Source organism: Nilaparvata lugens, chromosome 4 (assembly GCF_014356525.2).
Source record: "Nilaparvata lugens isolate BPH chromosome 4, ASM1435652v1, whole genome shotgun sequence".
NCBI lineage: Eukaryota > Metazoa > Arthropoda > Insecta > Hemiptera > Delphacidae > Nilaparvata > Nilaparvata lugens.
Window position 1 is genome coordinate 13,272,904 of NC_052507.1, and position 22,297 is coordinate 13,295,200.

A 22,297-nucleotide genomic window follows, 5' to 3' on the forward strand; every position below is an offset into this window, starting at 1 on the left:
CTTGTAAGTTATTGTTCTTTGTATATTTCTGTGTTTTGCCAAAATTTCATCTGAAGATTATAAGTTAATTTGCTCTGAAAACTGGATTTCTCATTCATAGGCAATAGATCCGTTCACAGTTTATCAAGAATCTATTTTATTGGAGCCGACAACTTTCCTTAGGGTGATAGGTGTTAAATGCTATTCCAACCGTTTAAGGAAAAATTGGTAGCACGGCAATGGATAATTCGATAGTTTTTCTCACCCCTTCTTTGATGATACGACGGGTTTCGAGTATTCATCACATTATCAAGTGTAATTTTTTCATTTATAATGGAACAAAAATCTATTAATTTATAATACGTTTTCAAATTATTAGACTATTTTAATTTGTTTCATATAATTCATTACTGTAAAAATAATGTGAATGTTTTGTTTTAATATTGTGAATGTTTTTTTGAATTCTGCTTCACAATGATAGGACGATATATTTTTGAAAATAAAGAAAAGTCATAAATTTAGAATTTAATATAATATCTCAAATATAATTATCATATCAAAAATGTTCTACTTATCACAGTTTAAATTCAACTTGATTCGAAATATAAAATAATAAATTTGATCACAAGTTTTTCACAAATTAGGTGAATAAGTAGCCTACAACAAACTTTTAAACTTAGAACACGAACAAATATTTTTAAAATCATTACTTGCAATTATCCAAGTTGAAATTCAGTTGGTGATTTATTTATGGAATAGATTACAAGTGGGTGGTTACATACATTGATGAAATGAATTCAAAATATTCTTCATTTGGAGGAGTTGGGATTCTACCACTCAATCTCGATGAAGTCAGACAAATGATTGTATCAGTAAAATCCCAAAAACTTGAAATTTTTAGATTTTCTTCTTACAAATTTATTATTGACTAGCTCCAATAGCTGCAGATTGATAGGTACACATCTCAGCAAGTAAAGTGGAGTTTCTTCATTGGTATACCAGTTGGTCCATCAACGAGTTGACATATGGTGTTGGACAGAGGAAAACACTTTTCACGGGGATTTCCCCAGCGACCTTGGAATCTCAGCCATCCTGAATTGAAGTCTTTGATGATTTTCAGAGATTTCCAAGTGGTCCACTTTACTCCATAGCCGCTCTCGTCATATAGACTCGGAATGTTCACGTATTTGTGACGTCCTGGAAAATAACCATATCAACTAGTACATTTATAGTGACATTCGCATAATAACAGTAACATATAGTAACGTATAATTTGTAACATATTGTAACACATTGTAGCATATAGTAACATTGGAAATGATAGGGCGGAATAGTTGCCACTTCTCTTTTGCCACCGCTTTCTATAGTAGATAGCTGAGATTCAAGTATATCATGGTAAATCTGATATATTAAGAAATAAAAATAAAAAATCTAAGTACCCTTTTGAAAAGTTTTTACACTCGTAAATTACATTAATTTTGAAATATGTTGTGAAACATTTTTAAAAATGGTGCTTGGGTTATTTATTTTTATTTCTTGATAATTAAGAGTAGCCCCTTCCATTAAGTTAAATCTGTTATACTATTTATTCTAAATACTTGCAAATAATGATCGATATTCTATCTTGAATAAGTTTGTTGTTGGTTATCTATCTTGTTTTCACTATTATTATTACTATTAAATTTTGTAAAACTTTAAAGTGAAAAAACACTCACATTCTTTGATGTGGCGCGACGTCCGTTTCGTGCTGGTATTGCACATTTTCTAGCCAAACAGAAACTCAAGCCAAAGTTTCTGTCGCCACATCAAAGAATGTGAGTGTTTTTTCACTTTGAAGTTTTACAAAATTTAATAGTATCTTAAATAAGTTTCATCCATTAAGAAAATATATTTAATCACTTTTTGCTATTAGAAAAATATTTTTTTCTATGATTTAACATTACATTTTTATAATTAAGATAGAATATTTTGTTAGTTCATCATATTCCTACATAGTATCACAGACAAGAATCGGTGATATCTGCGATGTGATAGCATGCAAACAATGTCGCAACAGTGCGGAGTTGGAAAGGATAGAACTATCTGCTTTGTCTAATGACAGACAAGGATAGACAGTAAGTTGATGTTAATCATGGTAAATGTGATATATCAAGAAATAAAAAAATCCAAGTACCCTTTTAAAAAGACTTTACACTTAAAAATTACATTAATGTTGAAATATGTTGTAAGAAACATCGAGAATCTCAATAACAAGAATAGCGTTGTATAACGAGAATCTCAATATTGTTTTTTAATTTTCTAAAATTTCTGCAGTAAATTAATTATAGAAGCTAATTCATTTATTCAATATCAAAGTGTAATTTGATTGTAAACTTTTATCACTACTTATCAAAATTCGGGAGATGGTTTTGGGTTTATAGCCTGTTGTCCTCTCCCAATCACTGTATAGTTAGATGACTTGCACTTGTATAGTAGGTACCGTACTTAACAAATAAATCATTGAATAAATGAATAAATAATTTGATATAATCAAATGGATTTTCGGCTACTTCTCTCACCAAAACATTCACTCCGATCAAATGGCCACTCATAACTGAAGCACCGTGGTATGCCTGGCCGACGCACCTTTTAATATTCAAACCACTGTTTTCCAAAAATTGTGATATCTCCGAAAAGAGAGACTTTGCTGACAACTCGGGTAACTCAACAAATCCCAAAAATCGTTCCAACAGTTTAGTTTTGTTTGTGTATCTGACACAAACAGACATTTGCTCTTTTGTTATATGCACTGCAAATGTGGCATAGTAATAGAATAGAATAGAAACAATTTCCTGTTGAATCATCTAAAATATAACTCATGACTATAAACAATTGAATATACTTCCAAAATTTACTTTCTTATTTAACATTTTTAGGTTTACATGAAAAATTTAAAAAAATCTCAAAAAAACTGGGTAGGCGGCCGCCTACCCAGCCTAGGCCTAGAACCGCCACTGCAAAAACCTGGTCCTGAACATAACGAACACAACTAAAAAAATCATCAAATTCGGTGCACACATAAAAAAGTTATTGAATGTCAAAATTTGAGGCTCGATTTGTATATTTATATAGATTATTCAATATGAAAGTCTAATTTTGTTGTAAACTTTTATCATTTATCAAAATTCGGGAGATGGTTTTGGGTTTATAGCCTGTTGTCCTCTCCCAATCACTATCTATATAGATGACTTGCACTTTTATAGTAATTTAACAAATGAATCGTTGAATAAATGAATATAATTGGATATAATCAAAGTAGATAATTGTACAATAGGCCTACCTGGCGTAGCCCAAAGACCATGCGATCCTTTAGCTGCAAATAAAACCGGATGACTCCCTTGAATTAAATTCACAGTTTTTGGAAACTGTGGCCGGTATCTGGCCATCCTTCCATGTAAGATGAACTGGTTTCGCGTTTCATCAAATTTATAGTAGCTTCCGAAACTATGAACTGACACATACATTTCAGCTGGGTGCTCTTTACCCTGTTAAATTGGAAAACATTGATTAGGCTAGTAGTTAGGCTATTTAAAAATCAAAGTCGATATTTTATTTTCAATGCTTACAAAACATTTAAATAATAAGGTGAAATGGAAGAGATGTTTTCACTTTCACTTTCGATTCCACAACATCTCTCTGTGTCTATTCCCTACCCCTACACATTCAGAATGAATATAATTATGTGAAAACTGGATTAAAAAAAATCAAAAACAAAATATAAAGCATGATAAGTAATCAATAGTCGCTGATACAATAATTAATAATCGCCAACACAGAAAAACATAATTTGAATTTATTTATTTTTCATTGGTTATCAGATTACAATAATAATTGATGCAACATCTATGTGTATTATTTCAATTTCAAGTGGACCTCTGTCTCATTATAAAATGAAAAAGTTCTCTTCAGTGGTACGGTAATGTTAAATTTTTGAAACCAATCTTAAAGTGTAAAGGTATTATTTATTTTCTGTTCTTCAAAATTCAAATCCAAAATGTTTTATTGTCATGAACAATAACTTATGCGCTCTTTTTTTGTGGCCAGACGAATCTGACGTTGTATCTTTCTTATTAGAAAAGGACTACTATAAAAAAATGTGGTACCTTAATTTTTCTGGAGAGCAATACTTTCCTTCTACCTACATGTAATTGACGTCTGCCTGCTATCTGTGTGCATACATCTATACATCCTTACTGATTACAGGTATTCTAGTTATTGATGAAAGATTCTAGTCTCAGGTCACTCTTATGTCAACGGATAATGGGCACACGTTAAACTCTCGGTTTCGACTGATGTATAACAGTCGTGAGGCCCATTGATGACTTAAATTCAGGCTAGGGGTGGGACCCACGCCTGTAAGGGACTACCCACCAACAAAAAAATAATAGCCTACGCATTAACTTTACTTTTCCATGAAAACTATTGCTGTGGAAGTTGTCACTTTGTAGTTTCACTTAGGGCCGTTTGCACAGTCAAAGCTGGTGGCTTAAACTCAAAATGAAACATATTATAACAAACTAGACTTGATACGGATTTAATCCAGTTTAAAATTTAGTTAAAACTGTCACTGTGCAAACGGCCCTTAGATGGAAATTACTGAGATATTGCATTTATTCAAATGCTAATGAATTAATAATAATTATAAAATAAACAAAAATCCGAATTAAATGCTGTGAATAATTTTAAAGGTTAAATCATGAGCGCTGCTATCCAGATATTGTCAGTTTGGTGTAAGGTTGTTTTCAATTGGAGTGCGCATACCTATCCGGAAATGCCGTCAGGAATTCCGAGAGGAGCATTGAAGCCGATTGAATGACTCACCGGCATTTATTTATTCCCTTGTATATTCTGTAGAGTGTAGAAATGAATATTTGACAGGGTTTTATTTTTTTTTAAAATATATACTAAAGTTTTAATTGTTATTAAATATGTCCTAAATCAGCATCAAAACTAACGATGTCCTTAACGTAATGATGTATCAAAATACAGTAGAGTAAAATATCGGCTATTAATATACTGTATTACATAATTGTACTATTTATTGGTTGGTAATGTATATTTTGTATATTATCATATTAGAATAAATAGAATTTCAAAATCTCACCAAAAAAAAAAGAACATACGATATTATGCATAATGTCACTTAAGAGAGGGACTAGTTGGAAATTTTGACTTATGTCAATGCTAATTTATACGTCTTCAGAAGTTTTTAATCGAAATATAGAAAACCAGACATGAAATGATTAACTAAAAAATTTCAAAATACGTACCTTAAGCAGATTGCTAATCTCTGTTCAGGCTTAATCGCACGGCGGTAAGTGGTGTTCAGTTTAACTATATATGTTGTCTGAGGACATTCAAAAGCTCAAAAAACATTAGCCTACTTGCGACATGCGGAAGTATCTAAAAAATTTAACTTCGTCTTCAATTAAATCAGGAAACAGATGATTAAATTCTCCGTATTCTATCCTTTTTTGATTAATTATACGAATCCACATTTTTTGTTTTCTCTTCCTACGTCGCTGTACCTCTTCTTCATCATCGGCTAACAAACAAGTAGCAATTTATTCATTACTAATATTTGTTCATTTAATTCCTAATTCACACTCGACTCGACATACGTCACAATGAACTAAAATACCAATACTCCGATGACGACTAGTGTGCGCAGCACCTCAAAGAAGTACGATCCGTCCGATGCGTGCCGTCCTTCCGATGACGATCTGTGTGCTCCTACCTTAAGCATTCCTGACCGGCAATTAGGAGGTATCGGGTTCGATTCCGGGCTGATAAATACTTTTTGAATAGTAGCGCTCATCGAATTTCCATCTGGCTGTTTACCCTGTTGTCAATATTTGCAGTAGCAGAAGTCTTCGGGGTGAATTACAGCATTTGTATTAAGAAGAAGAAGAAGAAGAAAAAGAAGAAGAAGAAGAAGAAGACTTTGACTGCTATACTGTTGACTTGCCTTGAAATTGAGAGACACATGCTCCCAGTCGCCAACATGGTTTCCAAATTCCTTCATCAAACCCAAGCACTGGCCGTTGAGCCAGCGGGGAATTGGAACAACCCCCATCAACGTATTCAGTGTACACACTTCCTTTCCGCGGTTGTAGGGATAGAAAAGCCAAAAGGTGACTTGAAAATGGCCTTGCTTCTTGCAGTTCGTCAGGGTGTGTATAAACTGGCACTGACTCTTTGTTCGGGTTCTCTCCATACAGAATTGATGACTTGTTGAATAGGAGTTTGTCTGCAAAAGAAGAAAAATTGAATTGACAAAAATCAGTAGCTTGTAGAACAGATTCATCTATTCAAGGGTTTAAACTAGGGATTGATTGATTGATTTATTTATTACATGCCAGGTCTTGAAAAACCTATTGCATTAAATAATATTACAATATTATATATTTCGAAAATACAAAATAATAATAATAAATTTAAAATATTATTCTAAATATACAAAATAAGAAATGATAAGTAAACTCAGTAAAAGTAATTGAAAAACATAAAAATAAGACAAAAAAAGTATAACCTCATTACAATTGAAAAATATTAAGATATGATGAAGAAGGAAGAACATTATTGTAACAAATTAATGAAGAATAATAATAAAAAAGTGAATGAAAGTTATGATAAAGGAAGAAACAGATGATGAAGAAGAGTACTGGAATTGAGAAAGATAATTGAATAAAAATAGAAAGAAAAATTAAAATCTCAGTACCCTTTTTGAATTATTTGATCACAACATGTTCAGAAAAGAAATAATTGAATAAGATTTATGAGTTCCCATAATCAAACTATTATTGGTCCAATGAATTCAAATGGAATCACATTAATAACCACACTAAACCCGCCCACAATGCTGTAATTCCATCCTTGACACTATGAGGAGAGGCGTGGAGAGGGTATAGCGAAGAAGGATAAGGTAACTGAGAGTGTTGAGGTGTTGAGAGTGATTGAATGTTGAGTGTTGACTGTTGGAGTTATACATGTATAAATATATTTGGGACCAAAAATTCACAATTCAATGCCAAGTTACATTAGGGAAGAATTCAATAGACACAGGTTCAAGAAAAGTTTATTTTCCTGGTTGGTTGATATTGGAGTGGAAAATTGTGAAAATCTAGTTAGACTGTAAATATTGAAACTATTTATTCTTCATTCTTCTCTTTACTGTTTTTCATTTTTCTAAAAATAATCTTTCTTATTATTATCCTTAATAGAACATTAATATTTATCTACTAATTTTATAATTTTGTTTGTATTATAAATTTTTACTTATTTTATTATAAAAACCTTAATCTCATATCAGTGAATGAAGATTGTAAATAGTAATTATAACACGCAATAAGCAACTAATTACTTATACCCCAACACATATAATTTATAAAGGGGTGTATATTTATTCATTGAAATTATCATTTATTCATTGTTGAAACACCGCTGATTTATGTAGTTAAATTATAATACTATATTATCAATATTCTAATGTTGCATTCAATCTTCATTGTAATTAATAAGTTTTCATAATATGTGAAATTTGTTGCATAATTAGCTGTTGTACTGTAATTTATTGTAGATTCTTGTATAAACCAGAATGTATTGTAACTTACTTGAAAAAAATGTGTCAACATATAGAGGAGCGGCGAAGATAGAGTGAAATGGATGTAATTTGATATAATAATAATAATAATAATAATACTGACGGTGATGCCCACATAAGCTCATAGGCTTGTGCGTGGGTAATGATGTGAGAGGGATGATGATGATGAGAGATGACGAACACTTTTTAAGTAGTCGAGACCGACGGCTAAAGTTAGACGCACACATATCGTCATCGGACGGATGGTATGCATCGGACGGATCGAATGATTAGATTTGAATCTTCAGATTCATTTGATTAGACTCAAATCTAATCGTCCAATCCGTCCGATGCGTACCGTCCGTCCGATGACGATCTGTTTGCGCCTACCTTTATCTCCGAAAGACGGTGTGGTCGTATCTATATGATTGTGCTGTGGTCAAAAACGTTTTACCCCGGTCGAGATTCGAACTCGGGTCCTCTTGATTATCAGACCAGTGCGTTATCACTTACTTTAACCGATAGGCCTTGATCTTTAGAAAACTAAATAATGAGCTGTAAGCTGATTATCGAATCGAGAGTGAGAAAAAATGTAAATTGAACAGACTCAAATTATTAATTACCGTATACGATTTATCACTGAATTATCACACCATTGCTGAATAGATAAATATATAATGGATGAATGATTTATTTCATTTGCCGAACATAAAATACAGGATAGTGAGTTTTACAAAAAGATAAGTATATGCTACTGCACTATACTGAAGTGCACTGTACTTCAAATCACTACAATATAGAATATATAAAGATGAAAATTATTTTTCTCACAATAATTATTATTATGCGTTATATGGGCCTACAGTGAGGTCCACGTTATAATGGCAGTTGGTAGTGACAAGATAGGAGAACAACGTTGCCGATCCTCCGTCTTTTCAATGCCTTCTATAGGCGGTAGCTGATACAGGTTTAATGATGTAATATTGACAGTTCATTCCAGTTTAAAAATTATGTTCTATTAAGCATGAAATAATATTTTTCAATAATTTCATAATAAATTTCCATAATTATAATTTTCATAATCACTGCCATTATAACGTGGACCTCACTATAGACTCATGACTCATGGCACGTAGTAAAGAAAACTTATGTATGTATTGTTATGTATTCTGATGTATCATATTATGGTAAGGCAAAAACACCGAAAAATTAAAATTCTCCTTGTGCGCAAGTATGGGTTGTTTGATTTAGTACAGTATAATAATCATTTAATATTTTAGTATTTTGGATTTTTGTATAATAATTAATATCAATCTTCAACTACTGTTTGTTTCTGAATTACCTTCAACCTTGAATTAAATTAAATCTGTAACCTTATCTAAATTTGGGAGAGGAATAGCACAAGTTTACCCTATTTTTTCTCTCCCTATCATTTTTGATGATGTACTTGTTGTATGAATCAATAAAGGATCAAAAATCTGTGTATCTTCAGTCTTTCATATTATCTACATAAAATCTTTGTCATTCACAATTTGAACTTAAACTTAATTACAGTACACTTAAACATAATTAAAAAGATTACAGCTTTACCAACGTCTTGAAAAGTTTTGAGGAACCATTGTTGAGATTCTGATCCAGTGGGCAGGAATGAAATTTTTCTTGCTTGTTGGTCATGAAACCAAGTTGAAGGCATGAATGGCACAACATGTTCCAAGAATGATTTTGTGCTGCTGGGAAGAAATTCTTCTCCTGGTGCAAGCCAGATTAGAGGCGCCCATTTTTTGACAAGGATCAACTGGTGATCTGAAACATTTCGATGAATGAAATTGATTAGTCTTATATAAGTAGAATATTAATGAGTTTTCTCACATGAGTAAAATATATTGTATATGAAGAATTTTTCTTAATAACTCAATATTTTCAAGTTCTGAGAGTTTATTGAATGTAATCATTATATATATTATATTCGGTTTTCAATCAAATCAAATTCAAAATTTCTAGTTTATTTATTTTTGGACTGAAAAGTGGACTCAAATCAATTCAAGTGCATAACCTATAATTTTTATTCATTCATAACAACTCTACCTTCATTGTATCATTCATCTCATCATCATCACCTAGGCTTAAAATACTTCTAGAGAGTCGCCTTTGTAAAATAATAAAAAGAATGATATAAATAGGAATAAATTATTGAGAAATGATATGATAATTCATGAGAAAGCACATATTCTACTAATACTGAAAATCAGAGAAGATTCAATTGAAGCCCTGTCAATCCATAGATGTCAACTTACTCAACTTGTAATCTGAAACATTTTGATGAATAAAATTGAATAGTCTGATATAAGTAGAATTGTTTAATGAGTCTTCTGATATCAGTGAGATATATTGTACGTGTTATGAATAAATGAATAATAAATGAAGAAATGATGTATGATTATTCTTGGAAAAGCACACATCTACTATAATAATAAAGAATTGGAAAAGATTTAATTGAAGCCCTGTCAATCCATAGATGTCAACTTACTCATCCTCAATAGAGGCTGTTATGGCTTGGAGTTTAAAGGCTTTTTATAGTCTAGAAAATGACCTGATAAATTTGATCAATACTGCAACGTATAGCCTACTATAAATATGGTTATGGTATGTTCTTTCCGGTTGCTCCAATAAAATATACATAAAAACATTCATGATCAACTGAGCTCTCTTAATAATTATATTCGTGCTGTTATGAAACTGTTTTTTTCAAATAATTTATTGAATATTTCAACAAAATGTTACCCTAGCACAATGAGTTTTTCTAGTACCTATAAAACGAAACATGATATTAAAATTAATAAAAACTATATAAAAGCATGCAGTAATCATTTAAAACATTTCAAACAACTAGTTTCGGCCTACTTTGACCATTTTCAAGTTTAAATGCAAGAATAAACAAGTTGATATTAGATAATGTATGTTCATATGCTTATTTTCATATGATTTATTTCTTATTCATTATTTTTTGGTTGAAATAATTTAGTTTTATCAAAAATAGGATTATTCAAGTTGAATTGAATTATATTTATCAAATTGAAGCAAACAATACATGATAATTTGAAACATTATTCTTTTCTTTCTCATCCACTTACAATTTAAATTAAGCCTACCACTACCCATGTCAAATGATAAGAAATGCAACAATATTGGAACAGTATTAAACAGTAGACTTATTTGACTGTTAAGTAACACAAGGGACAACCATCTGTATCTCTTGTCAGGTTGTTATCAATACAATTAGGAAAACATAGTAATTCAATAATACTCTTTATTGTAACAGTTTAGAAGTGTTGTTGCCTCACCAGTGTAATTGTCTGCAGTTTGACATCCATTTCTTCGATTTTGGCAGCAATGTGTTGTTACAACTGAGTATAGAAGAATCTTGAGCACAACTGAAACATCTTTCAGCATCGTCCAAGTCCTTGTATCTGGTTTCCAGTTGTATTATACATGAAATTGCCATTGACCGACTTTGAGTTGAGTAAATTATCAGTTACTTCTTAATCATATGTCCGATATGCACTTTTGTAATCCGTCCTGATAGATATTTGCACTGTGTAATTCGTATTACCAAATTATAAACTCTCCTGCACTTATTGCATGACTGCTGCTGGCATTTCTACCAGCATACAACTGTTGCACCTATTCCAGTAATAAATAAACAAATAACCCGTTTATTGCTTTCTTAAACAATTACAAAAATTTCAAAATCAAAAGCTATATACAATTCAAAAGGCAATAATCAGCAGATGCTGGGGTATAATTATTATCCTTTTTCCATAGAAGGATAAAGATTCCAGTAGTATAACTACTAATATACCATTTACATTGAAATATTGATCCAGTATTTTTTTTCATGCTTTCTAGTGATGATACCATATCTCTTATTTTCTTCTCTAATTTCTGATGTATATGATTTAATTAAAATAAAATCCCATCTATAGGTTTGCATTAAATCAATTTCAATAAATAAACTTTGAAAACTGATACATTTCGCTGAATGGATTGTGATGTAAAATTATAATAATCGACATAAAAAAGTGGGATAGTAGTTATTATAACAAGACTTATAATATAGATTCATATTTCAAATTAAAGATTTTTTAACAAAATACTGGTATGGTAGTTGTGATTTTATTAGAAATATCGAGGACCGAGCTTCGCTCTGGAGTACAAAAGCATAGAAAATTTATCTCTTTTCTGTATAGGGCTTCAAAAAGGGTACTGAGATTTTTATTTTTCTTTCTATTCATAAAACATTTATTACGAAAGAAAAAATTAAAATAACATTCATACAGAAATGTTCTATCTAATCACAGTAAAGTGAGATTAATTTCCAGAGGAATGCAAAAATTTCCCTCACTAAGGCCCAGTTGCACAAAAGCCGGTTAAATTTTAATCCTGATTAACTTCACATGAACCAAATCAGAGAAGACCATTTCAAAAAGATGGATCTACTGGAATTAATCAGGATTGAAAATAACCCGGCTTTTTTACAACCGGCACTAAGTACCTGATTGAATGATTACAAAAGTTCAACAGCTGAGTCATAATTTTGACACAGTCCCACACACTTCTGTGTCTTTTGACACAGTCCCACTCGCTCACTCACTTCCATCATCAACAGACGCGAAATAGTTATTATCAGCTGTTTTTCCAAGGATGAGTAATAATTATCCTTTTAATGTCCTTCAGCGAGTTTCCTAGGGATGAGTCCTAGTGCTATCGAATCTTTGTATCATAAACCAACTATGTTCTGAATTTCGTGAGAATCGTTAGAGCCCTTTTCGAGATCCGGTGAAATACAAACATCTAAACATCTGAACATCTAAACATCTAAACATCTAAACATCTAAACATCTAAACATCTGAACATCTAAACATCTTAATATATAAACAGAAGTTGCTCGATTAGTATAGTATAGGATTAATAGTATATAGTATAGGATTATAGATGTGACAGGTTTTCAGTATAACAACATAAGGAAAAATTTGTTTTTTTTAAACCACAAATTACACTTCATCACAAAGCATCTCAATTATAATATATCATGATTTTTATTCTTTCTCTCGATTGATTATCATGCAATATTGAAAATATCAACCTGTTACTACCTACAATCAGTGAGTATGTATGTGTACTGTACTAAGAATGTATTACATTCTATACTCACTGCCTACAATGAAGTCACGATATGCTTGCACTGTAAATGCCAGATCGTGTTATTTTTGAAAACTTATTTATAAGAGGAATCTCTGTTCTAGTTTTTTTTGCCGCAAATACTTTTGAAGGCTACATGTCCAAAGTGAGAAGAGTTTCATCCAGAAGTTGCCTGGCTGTTTGAATTAGAATGATCACTTTCAAGCTCAATCTTGCATTGGCATGAATTCGAAGAAAGTAGTTTCACAGGTTTATTTCCATCGAGTAGTCAGCTTCGCCTTTTAAATACCTGCTAAAAGTATAGTAAACGCTTTTGCTTGATCAGGTGTGTCCATCTGTCCAATTAATGAACTGAGTGCTTTCGGCTCCTCTCTCAACAAGTAAAAAAAGCTCATGAGAAAGCAGAAAATGATAAATAAGAGAAAGAATTATTGAATTCAACTTTTGAGATACTACAGACTACATGCTTGAATTAATTTTTGCGTGTATTAGTGGTTTTTTCATCGTCAAAGTGTTATCAAATAAGAATTGTGAAATGAGAACTTTTTCATCAACTTTCACTGTCATTGGTCTGGATTCAGAGTATAGGACTATGTGTACGGTATATGATACAGTATTGCTTATATTGTCTTTTTTCTTTAGGGCTACTTTTAATATGAATAAATCCCCCTGCGCTCAGGTTTTTAACCTTTTCAGGGACTTTCCGTATTTAATGATAATACTATTTTACTTTTAACTTATTTTGTTAATAATAATTGTCAATTGTATTTATGCAATTATAGACATTCATGTATGCATTGTATGAAGGAAAAATAAACTATTGACTGATTGAATAAAGATATATAATATCATGTTCCGTTTAATAGACCAAGACCAAATATTCTGTTTCACATGCCATTCATCAGAACAACTTATCATATACAGAACTTTACGTTTGTACAATAGAATAAGCCACTGCATTGATCCGTTTGCTGACCGTTTCCAAACCTTTAAGAAATCCTGTGAACTAGCATATCGCTCTATAGCTGACTCATGATTGATAAATAATTATACTAAACTCCCTCATTTCTTTTTTTTCTTCTGAACTCCTATTTTTCGTCTATTCTCTATTAACTTTATTTTATTTTTATTATTAGTTTTATTTCATACTTCTTCATTTTTCTATTGTCATTAGTTTATTATTTTTTTCATTTGGCCTCATTTTTCTATCATCATTAGTTTATTAATTTTTTTCATTTGGCCTCATTTCGCCTCTTCTTATCATATTAGGGTATTCAAAAATTGTGTTTACTATTTTATTTTATTTTTTCATTCTTATTTTGCATAAAATATTATGTATCTAAGCTGGTTGATGTCAATAAGGCTCTTCATGGATTTATTCTGTGAGCTTTTGTATGTAAATAAATAAATAAATCTCAGAATCATTTTAAATTATTTCTTATTAATCACTTGAAAATGGCATTAGTAGCCAAAACATGTCGTGACAAAATAATTTAAAAGGTTACTGAGATTTATATTTTTATTTATATAGTATTGCTTATTATTATTATTGCACGGTAGACAGGATTCAATCGTGTTAATTGGATATCGGATAAATTTCTATATTCTTGTATATCACGGAAAATATAGTAGTTCTGAAATTCATACAACACTTGAGTCTACTACAAATTAATTTGGTTGTTGATATAAAATTAAAGGATAACTTATCAACAGAATTTGAAGCAAATGTACAGATTGATGAAATTTCTGTAAAACCCTAAAATTCCAACAAATTTATCCCATTTGACAAACTTAAACAATTGCTGAATTTTGTTTGATTTAGTCTTGTCTCAAATGAGTGAAATGGATTAATACCTCTAGGCTTATACCTCTAGAGTTATACTCTGAATGGTGAACTATTTCAAGCAAAAATAAGTAGACAACCCCTTTGGAAAACACAGTTAATATTCTACCATCGTCAAGTAATTTTGTAAATTACTTAAAAAAATAAATAAGAACAATATGAAAACTTTTAGTACCCTTTATTATTTAAAATATTGAATATTTATTTAAAAGGGTACTAACAGTTTTCATATTGTTCTTATTAATTTGTAAAAAAGTAGCACATTTAAGTGAAGTGTTTTTACTTAAAATAAGCATCAAACAGTTGAACATGAAGTGGAATACTGAAAAAGTTTAATTTTCTTTTTATTGACTAGATCAATTATTGAGAATTATATCGATAAAATTCAACTGTGAATTATTATTATAGCTTAATCAATGATGTAGCTTGAATGCTTGAATATTAATATAGAGTAGCAATTAGTTCCAATAATAGATAGCTAACATGTTTGTAGGCCTATAATTGACAAAATAATTGAATCCACCAAAACAACTCCAAATATTCATATTCATCATTCTCAAACTCTTCTACCACCCACATGATTTTCAATATTGATCTTTAAATTTTACTCGCTGTACTACAGAAATAATTTTTGCAAAAATATACACTCAAATTTACTCTATTCATATTCTATTATGTTAACTAGACACACACAACACTTGTTGCTTTTTAACAATCAGCGAAATAACTTCTTCAAAAATTTCACCGGCAATCCAAATCCAAGAATGTCGCAAATCCTTCAGTGATACCGTAACATAATAAGCGGAAGAGCGCGAGTGTGTCATTCAGCAATAAATAGGTCGCGGTAATTTCGAGTTAATACTACTTAATATCATAGAAAAAGAATAGAGAATTTCATTCTCTCTCTATACTGATATTCATTAGGTTCTCTAAGATTTTTTATGATACGGTAACACTTATGATCACTACCAGGCAATCTATAGAACTTACAAATCATATTCATCATATTAATAAAAACATAATAAAAACTTGTAGTACGCTTTATTATTAAAAACTTTAAAATATTTTAACGACAGGTTTCGACCATAGGTCATTTTCAAGTTAAAATGTAGAAAATAAAATTTTATTTTCTACATTTTAAGTTGAAATTTCAACTATTCGTTTTAATAATAAAGTGTACTAAGGCTTACAATTTTTTATATTGTTTTTATTACTTTGTACAAAAGTAGCCCATATAAGTGAAGTGTTTTCATATTCATCAGGTATCATCACCTGGTACCTTCAATCTAAATTTATAGAATAAAAATAGAGAATTTCATCTTCTCTCAACGTGAATATTTAGTATTCTCCCTGACATTTATGCAAGGGTGCCCACCCCCCACAAGCCCATACACTTCGAAAAAATGCCCACCCCCTAAATTTAGAGAAAATTCTCCCTTCTGGCACCCCTGTTTATTTATGATAACAATTACAATCACTGATACACAACCTATTATATTAAGCGAGCAATTTCAGTATATTTGTATTTTTATGTATGGTTATTTATGTTCAACGGATCTCGATAACGGCTCTAACGATATTCACGAAATTTGGAACATAATAGGTTTATGATATAAAAATTCGATTGCACTAGGTCTCATCCTTGGGAAAACTCGCTGAACGACATTAAAAGGATAACTCATCCTTGGCTGAAACAGCTGTGGATAGTAAAAAAGTAAGTGAGCGAGTGAGTATGTGAAAAATCAAAATATCGCATCCCCGAAATTCATAAGATGACATATAGCCGGATGTGAAATATAAACACGATCATTTTAGAGAATTGTGTCCTGTTTATAAATAAATGAAAATGACGTGCGAAGCTCGGTGCCCCGATATTAACTTATAAATAAAAATAGCACAAGGACTACCTTATTATTTTATCTTTCAATGTTATTACATTAGTGTGTCATTTGCATTGTAAATAAATAAAATAAATCATACAAGATCATTACACTCACGATCACTACAAGACAATCTTCAGAACATACAAATCACATCTATTACCTACATCTCACACACTAGGTCACACATTACACTCTGTAGAATCTTAAAAAAATAAGTTAATTTTGTTACCGAAGTGACATACTAAGCGATCACCGACTTACAAAAACCGTCACTATTTTGAAGACGACAATTATTTGAAAGGATAAACGCTTGAGCGGCCTTGAAGGAGCGTGGACCGCACTCAAGGGGACAACTCGACTGCTCAATGCTCAACTCGCAGGACGAATTCTCCGGACGTTGATAGCCACTTCCCTCCCCCTTTCCACCCCCCCCCGTACCGGTGCACCTAAATGCCGGTTCGCTACTACTTGCACTTTCACTGCGGCTTACGACTTTACCTATACTACAACAACAACGATTATGTCATATCGTATACGCCAACATCAGTTCCGTAACACACTTCTGAATAAGTGGCTCACATGATGTAGATCGACATATTTGAGCTCCTGCGTTTAGTGCGTTTATATTTGAGACTCGCAGTGCACTCACATTTCAGGAGCGTGAGAGTCTATTTAATGAGTCAGTGCGTCATTATGTAATGAACCATTAATGCTTATTTGATGAGTCAGAGCTTCATTTCAATTCGGGTCTATCATTAAATGAGAACGACTGTATATTTTCAAAACTAGGCATACTAATATTTTTAAACAATTTGCGATACCGGTAGCCTGGTTTAGAAACTCAAGTTTCTAGATTTATAATATATTCAATCTGATAGAAACTAACTATGTGTAAAACCTATATGGATGGGGGCATGGAACGATCAAGAGAGAACAATACCTCTCCTTCAACGCCGGTGGAATGGGAAACACTAACTGTCAACCCATGTCAATTCTCAACCAATATTGAACAATAGATTTCTTTATGCCCCCATCCAGATAGGTTTAGCAGCATAAAATATATTTTCAAAACTTACTCCAAAATCCAACACTCTGGTCCGCACCTTACAACTCGACATATTATATTTTATACCGCATGTATTTATATTAAATGAAAAAGACTAAGAAATTGTCAAAAAACACAGATTTATTGATACTTAGAAAGACCAGTTTCGGTTATTACACCATTGTCAATCATTATCAATTATCACCATTGTCAATGATACGATCAGTTTATCAGAGATTGACAATGGTGTAATAATAACCGAAACCGGTATTTCTAAGTATCAATAAATCTGTGGTTTTTTGACAATTTCTTAGTCTTTTTCATTTGATATGAATAATTACCACACAATATCAACTTCTCAACTAAACAAAAAATGATATTTGATATTATATGTATTGTTTGTGAAGTATCAAGTAGCACTGGAAAATTAGTTTCATATAAAAATGTATAAACTTATAAGTTCATCATCAATGGAGTATTTTCTTCACGTTCATGGTTTACCATAATAATTTATTGTGCTGCAGTTTTATTGTTCTTGCATGACCGTCCCATGCCCCCATTTAGATAGGTTTTAATCGAAACTATATATTCATATACTGGTATTAAAACAAAAAAAATTAATGAGTCAATGAGCCAATTTCAACTCCGTTCTTTCATTAAATGGAAACGGCTTGATATTTTCAAAACGTATCTTTTAAAACAATTTGAGATACTGGTTCGAAACTAGAGTTCACTAGGTGATACATAGCCTAATGGTGTAAAAAACAAAAATGTTAATTTTTAATGAGTCAATGAGCGAATTTCAACTCAGTTCTATCATTATTAATGAAAACGAAAAGACATTTTTAAATTCGAATTCATTCTTTATTATTATCTTGAGCATTTATACAAATATACATGCACATCGTCAGGTACATAAGAGCAAATATCACAAAACAATTACAGTCATATAGAAATGGAAATAAAATAAAAATCTCAGTACCCTTTTTGAATTAGATTGTTATAATAGAAAAAAACCAAAAATGTCGAAAATATTTATCAATTAATTTTAGGTTTAGAAACTGAAGCTCACTAGAGATTGATATAATGGTGAAACAACCGAAACTGGTTTCTCAAATTATTGTTTTAATAAATCAGTGATTTTGACAGTATTCATTAGTTTTCATTCGATAGGAATATCTACAAGACACTGCCTTTAAAAGAACTCATAGAAAGTCGGTGTTCTATCAATATAGTTCTAACACCACCCCTAGAAACTATAGTAAGATTATTGGCTGAGATCTTGTATGATTGAATAAGATCTTCTCGATTCATGGTTTTTTAAAGAATGAGTTCTATTCAGTGAGATTCACGTTTTAAGGTCAGTGAAAATGATGGGAAGGCATTGCTGCTAATTTTCCTTTTCCATACGCATCTGTAATAGATAGCAGGCTGTGACTCCTGTTAACCGGATTTTTTTATTTAATAGCTAATTCTTGATAATAATCATCAATTTCATACCAAATATATCTTATTAAGCAAGAAAATTTATATTTTTCTACGATTTAAGCTCGGGACACATATTACCGCATCGTGCCCGTGCCGAGGTACGACCGAGCTACGTCCGCGACACGGTGATGGTGGTAGGAGAACACACATCCGTGCGACAGCCGAGCGGCAGCAGTGTCTCAGTTCTGTACTGCTACTGTCGTCTGATTTCTGAATGTGTTAAACTATTTTTAATGATATAACACTATTAAAGCTTGTTACATCCAATTTTAATTTATATTTTTCAATTTTAACTAACTACCTGTAGACACAGACGATGAGAATCATAGTGCTGGTATATATTTCGGTGCATAAAATATCACAATCAGTCATGTATCGTGAATATTTCAGCAATAAAATTGTAATTTTCTGCCTAATGTATCTAAACCTAATTAGTTTTAAATTTAAAATTTAAGATACAGTGACGGGTTCCTTCTTTTATACTCTTTGTTGTTTATTTTATTATTTATTATATTATGTATTAGGTATGATCCTTTGGATTGACTTATTATTTGGTTATACTTCTACTTTGGGTTTAACTTATTTTCTGTTCAACCATATTTCTCATCACTTTGATCGTAAAAAACTGGAAAATTCCGTATCTCTTCAATAACTTTTTCACTCTCTATGTTAAACGAGCCCACACAGCCTCCGTCAAAGAGTAAATTGAACTAGTCGGTGACGGCTCGGGCACGGCTCGGGCAACAAGCAAGGTGACGGTGCTGCACGGTGCGGTAGTATGTGTCCCTACAGATTTGAAAGCATTTGCTTTCTCACTCCCCGTAGTACGTCCGTCACACGGCCGTGCCGCGGCTCGGGCTCGTTGCGGATATGTGTGTCCCGGCCATTTATAATGAATTTTCAATATTTGAGATTAAAATAATCTGGTACAGTTGTTCATTACATCTCTTCATATCCCATAAACGGGTTGGCAATAGTACAGAGTTAGAAAAGGATAGACCAATGGTAATTAGGTTCTGACTATAACTTGAATCTCACTGTATGAAAAGTATTGATTTTATGATAGTATTCCAATATCAGCTGCTGATTGTGTAGATTTTATACAGGCGGGAAATTGACCGGAAGCCCGGAAGTATCAGTTAAGATTTACATGTTCCAACCTGATGACATCCGCTTTTCGCCAATCCATCCTTATAGTCCTTGGTATGGTATGGTCATAATACTCTTTCTTCCTTTCTTATATCTGCATGAAAGGAAGAGAAATTCGATTGAACAGGTTGAACAAGCTTGCTAGTCTTTATTGATAGAGAATTTTCACTTCTTGCTATGCACAAAAGATAGTTAAAGCAGAGGAAATTGAAAATGCATGGTTTATAGTACCAAACTTTCCATTTCATCTTCGGGTCTCATGATGTTCTTGCTCATTTTCATAAATGTAACTGCCTCATATGTTTTATGTACACGAATACCAATCCAGTTGGAAATCATGAGTCATAAAGTTTTAATGACATCATATAGTTTACGGCTTATGTAGCCTACTCGAGTAAGATTATGCCAAATTCCTTCTCCATTCTCTCATACAAAATATTCATTCCTTGTATTCAACAGGAAATTTCTATCGACTTCTATTTCAAGTGCTTGTTATTCTCAATAATGCTAGATTACTCAATGATAGCCAAACTATTTCTGTAATTTCTTTTTTAATGTTAATTTTGAATTATATTATTATAAATATGTGAGCAAAGTTTTTGTAATGTTCGTGTTCTAATGAAATGCTATATTAACTATAAGTTATTATGTAGGTAGTATTTGATTAGGATAAGAACAAATTGTAGGAGTACTTGCTCAAGAGCAAATAATGAAAATATTTGAAATTGTAATATTCAACAGTTTATTCTGTTGGAACCAGATTCATCGCCTTGGAGATAACTTATAAATACAGGTAATGAGTTCAATGTTCATCTGGAGAAATAGCCTGAAAAATGTTCCATTCTCACATTTGAAAGCATAACTTTTCTTTATTAATGGACAGTGCAAATCACTATATTGAGTTCAGCTATCTCTTTTCTGTATAGGGCTACTTGTAATATAAATAGAAAGAAAAATAAAAATCTCAGTATACCCTTTTTGAATTATTTAATCACAACATGTTTTAACATTGATGCCATTTTCAAGTGATATCCTGAAAGTTTTATCACTTTAAAATGGCATCAATGTTGAAACATGTTGTGATTAAATAATTCAAAAAGGGTACTGAGATTTTTACTTTCCTTGCCCTATTACCATAGGTGAGGAAAGTATTGCTTTCCGAAAAAAATTAAGGTACCCCAATTTCTAAATTTCTATACGTTTCAAGGTCCCCTGAATCCAAAAAACTGGTTTTTGGGTATTGGTCTGTATGTGTGTGTGTGTATGAGTGTATGTGCGTCTGTGTACACGATATCTCATCTCCCAATTGACGGAATGACTTGAAATTTGGAACTTAAGGTCCTTTCACTATAAGGATCCGACACGAACAATTTCGATCGAATGCAATTCAAGATGGCGGCTGAAATGGCGAAAATGTTGTCAAAAACAGGGTTTTTTCGTGATTTTCTCGGAAATGGCTCCAACGATTTTGATCAAATTCATACCTAAAATAGTCATCGATAAGCTCTATCAACTGTCACAAGTCCCATAGCTGTAAAAATTTCAGAAGCTCCGCCCCATCAATGCAGATAGATTCCCAATCAGGCTTCAGATACAATTGAAACCAAAAAAATCAAGTGGAGTAGATTGAACATGAAAATCTCTACAATTAATGTTCAGTAACATTTTCACCTAAAATTGGAAATAAGCTTTAAATTCGAGAAAATGTGATTATTCAATTGCAAATTATTGTTGATTCTATTAATTCATTCACTATGAAGAGATAGCAGACCTCATGTGTGTCTCCAGCGTTATTGCCCTGTCACCAGCTGGCTCAAATATTTAAATAGTAGACTTGAGATGCGCGGGAACACTAGCGTCAGGTGATCAATTTTCATAACGGCAAGGAAAGTTGTGTGAGTGCACCACACCAGATTTTTTTTTTTTCTTTCTATTTGAGTTCAGCTAGTACATCTTTACTTTATACAGTAACTGTAATACGTATTGTATATGGTAGGATACCTATATGTATATACTGTTTTATATTATAAAGTAATTTTACAAATCAGCTGTGCAAGTTTATTACATCTCACTATGTTTACAATTTATC

General features: G+C 31.7%; 1 protein-coding gene across 1 annotated transcript; it reads right to left on the reverse strand.

Moving 5' to 3' along the window:
- Positions 1-492: 492 nt before the first annotated feature.
- LOC111050849 (putative vacuolar protein sorting-associated protein TDA6) lies at positions 493-16,896 on the reverse strand. The gene is given in 7 exon segments (XM_039426690.1): positions 493-1,176; positions 3,299-3,503; positions 5,987-6,190; positions 6,192-6,268; positions 9,191-9,403; positions 10,942-11,281; positions 16,691-16,896. Coding segments are annotated over 6 exon segments (1,041 nt in total). The 5' UTR covers positions 11,051-11,281; positions 16,691-16,896; the 3' UTR covers positions 493-943.
- Positions 16,897-22,297: the final 5,401 nt, after the last annotated feature.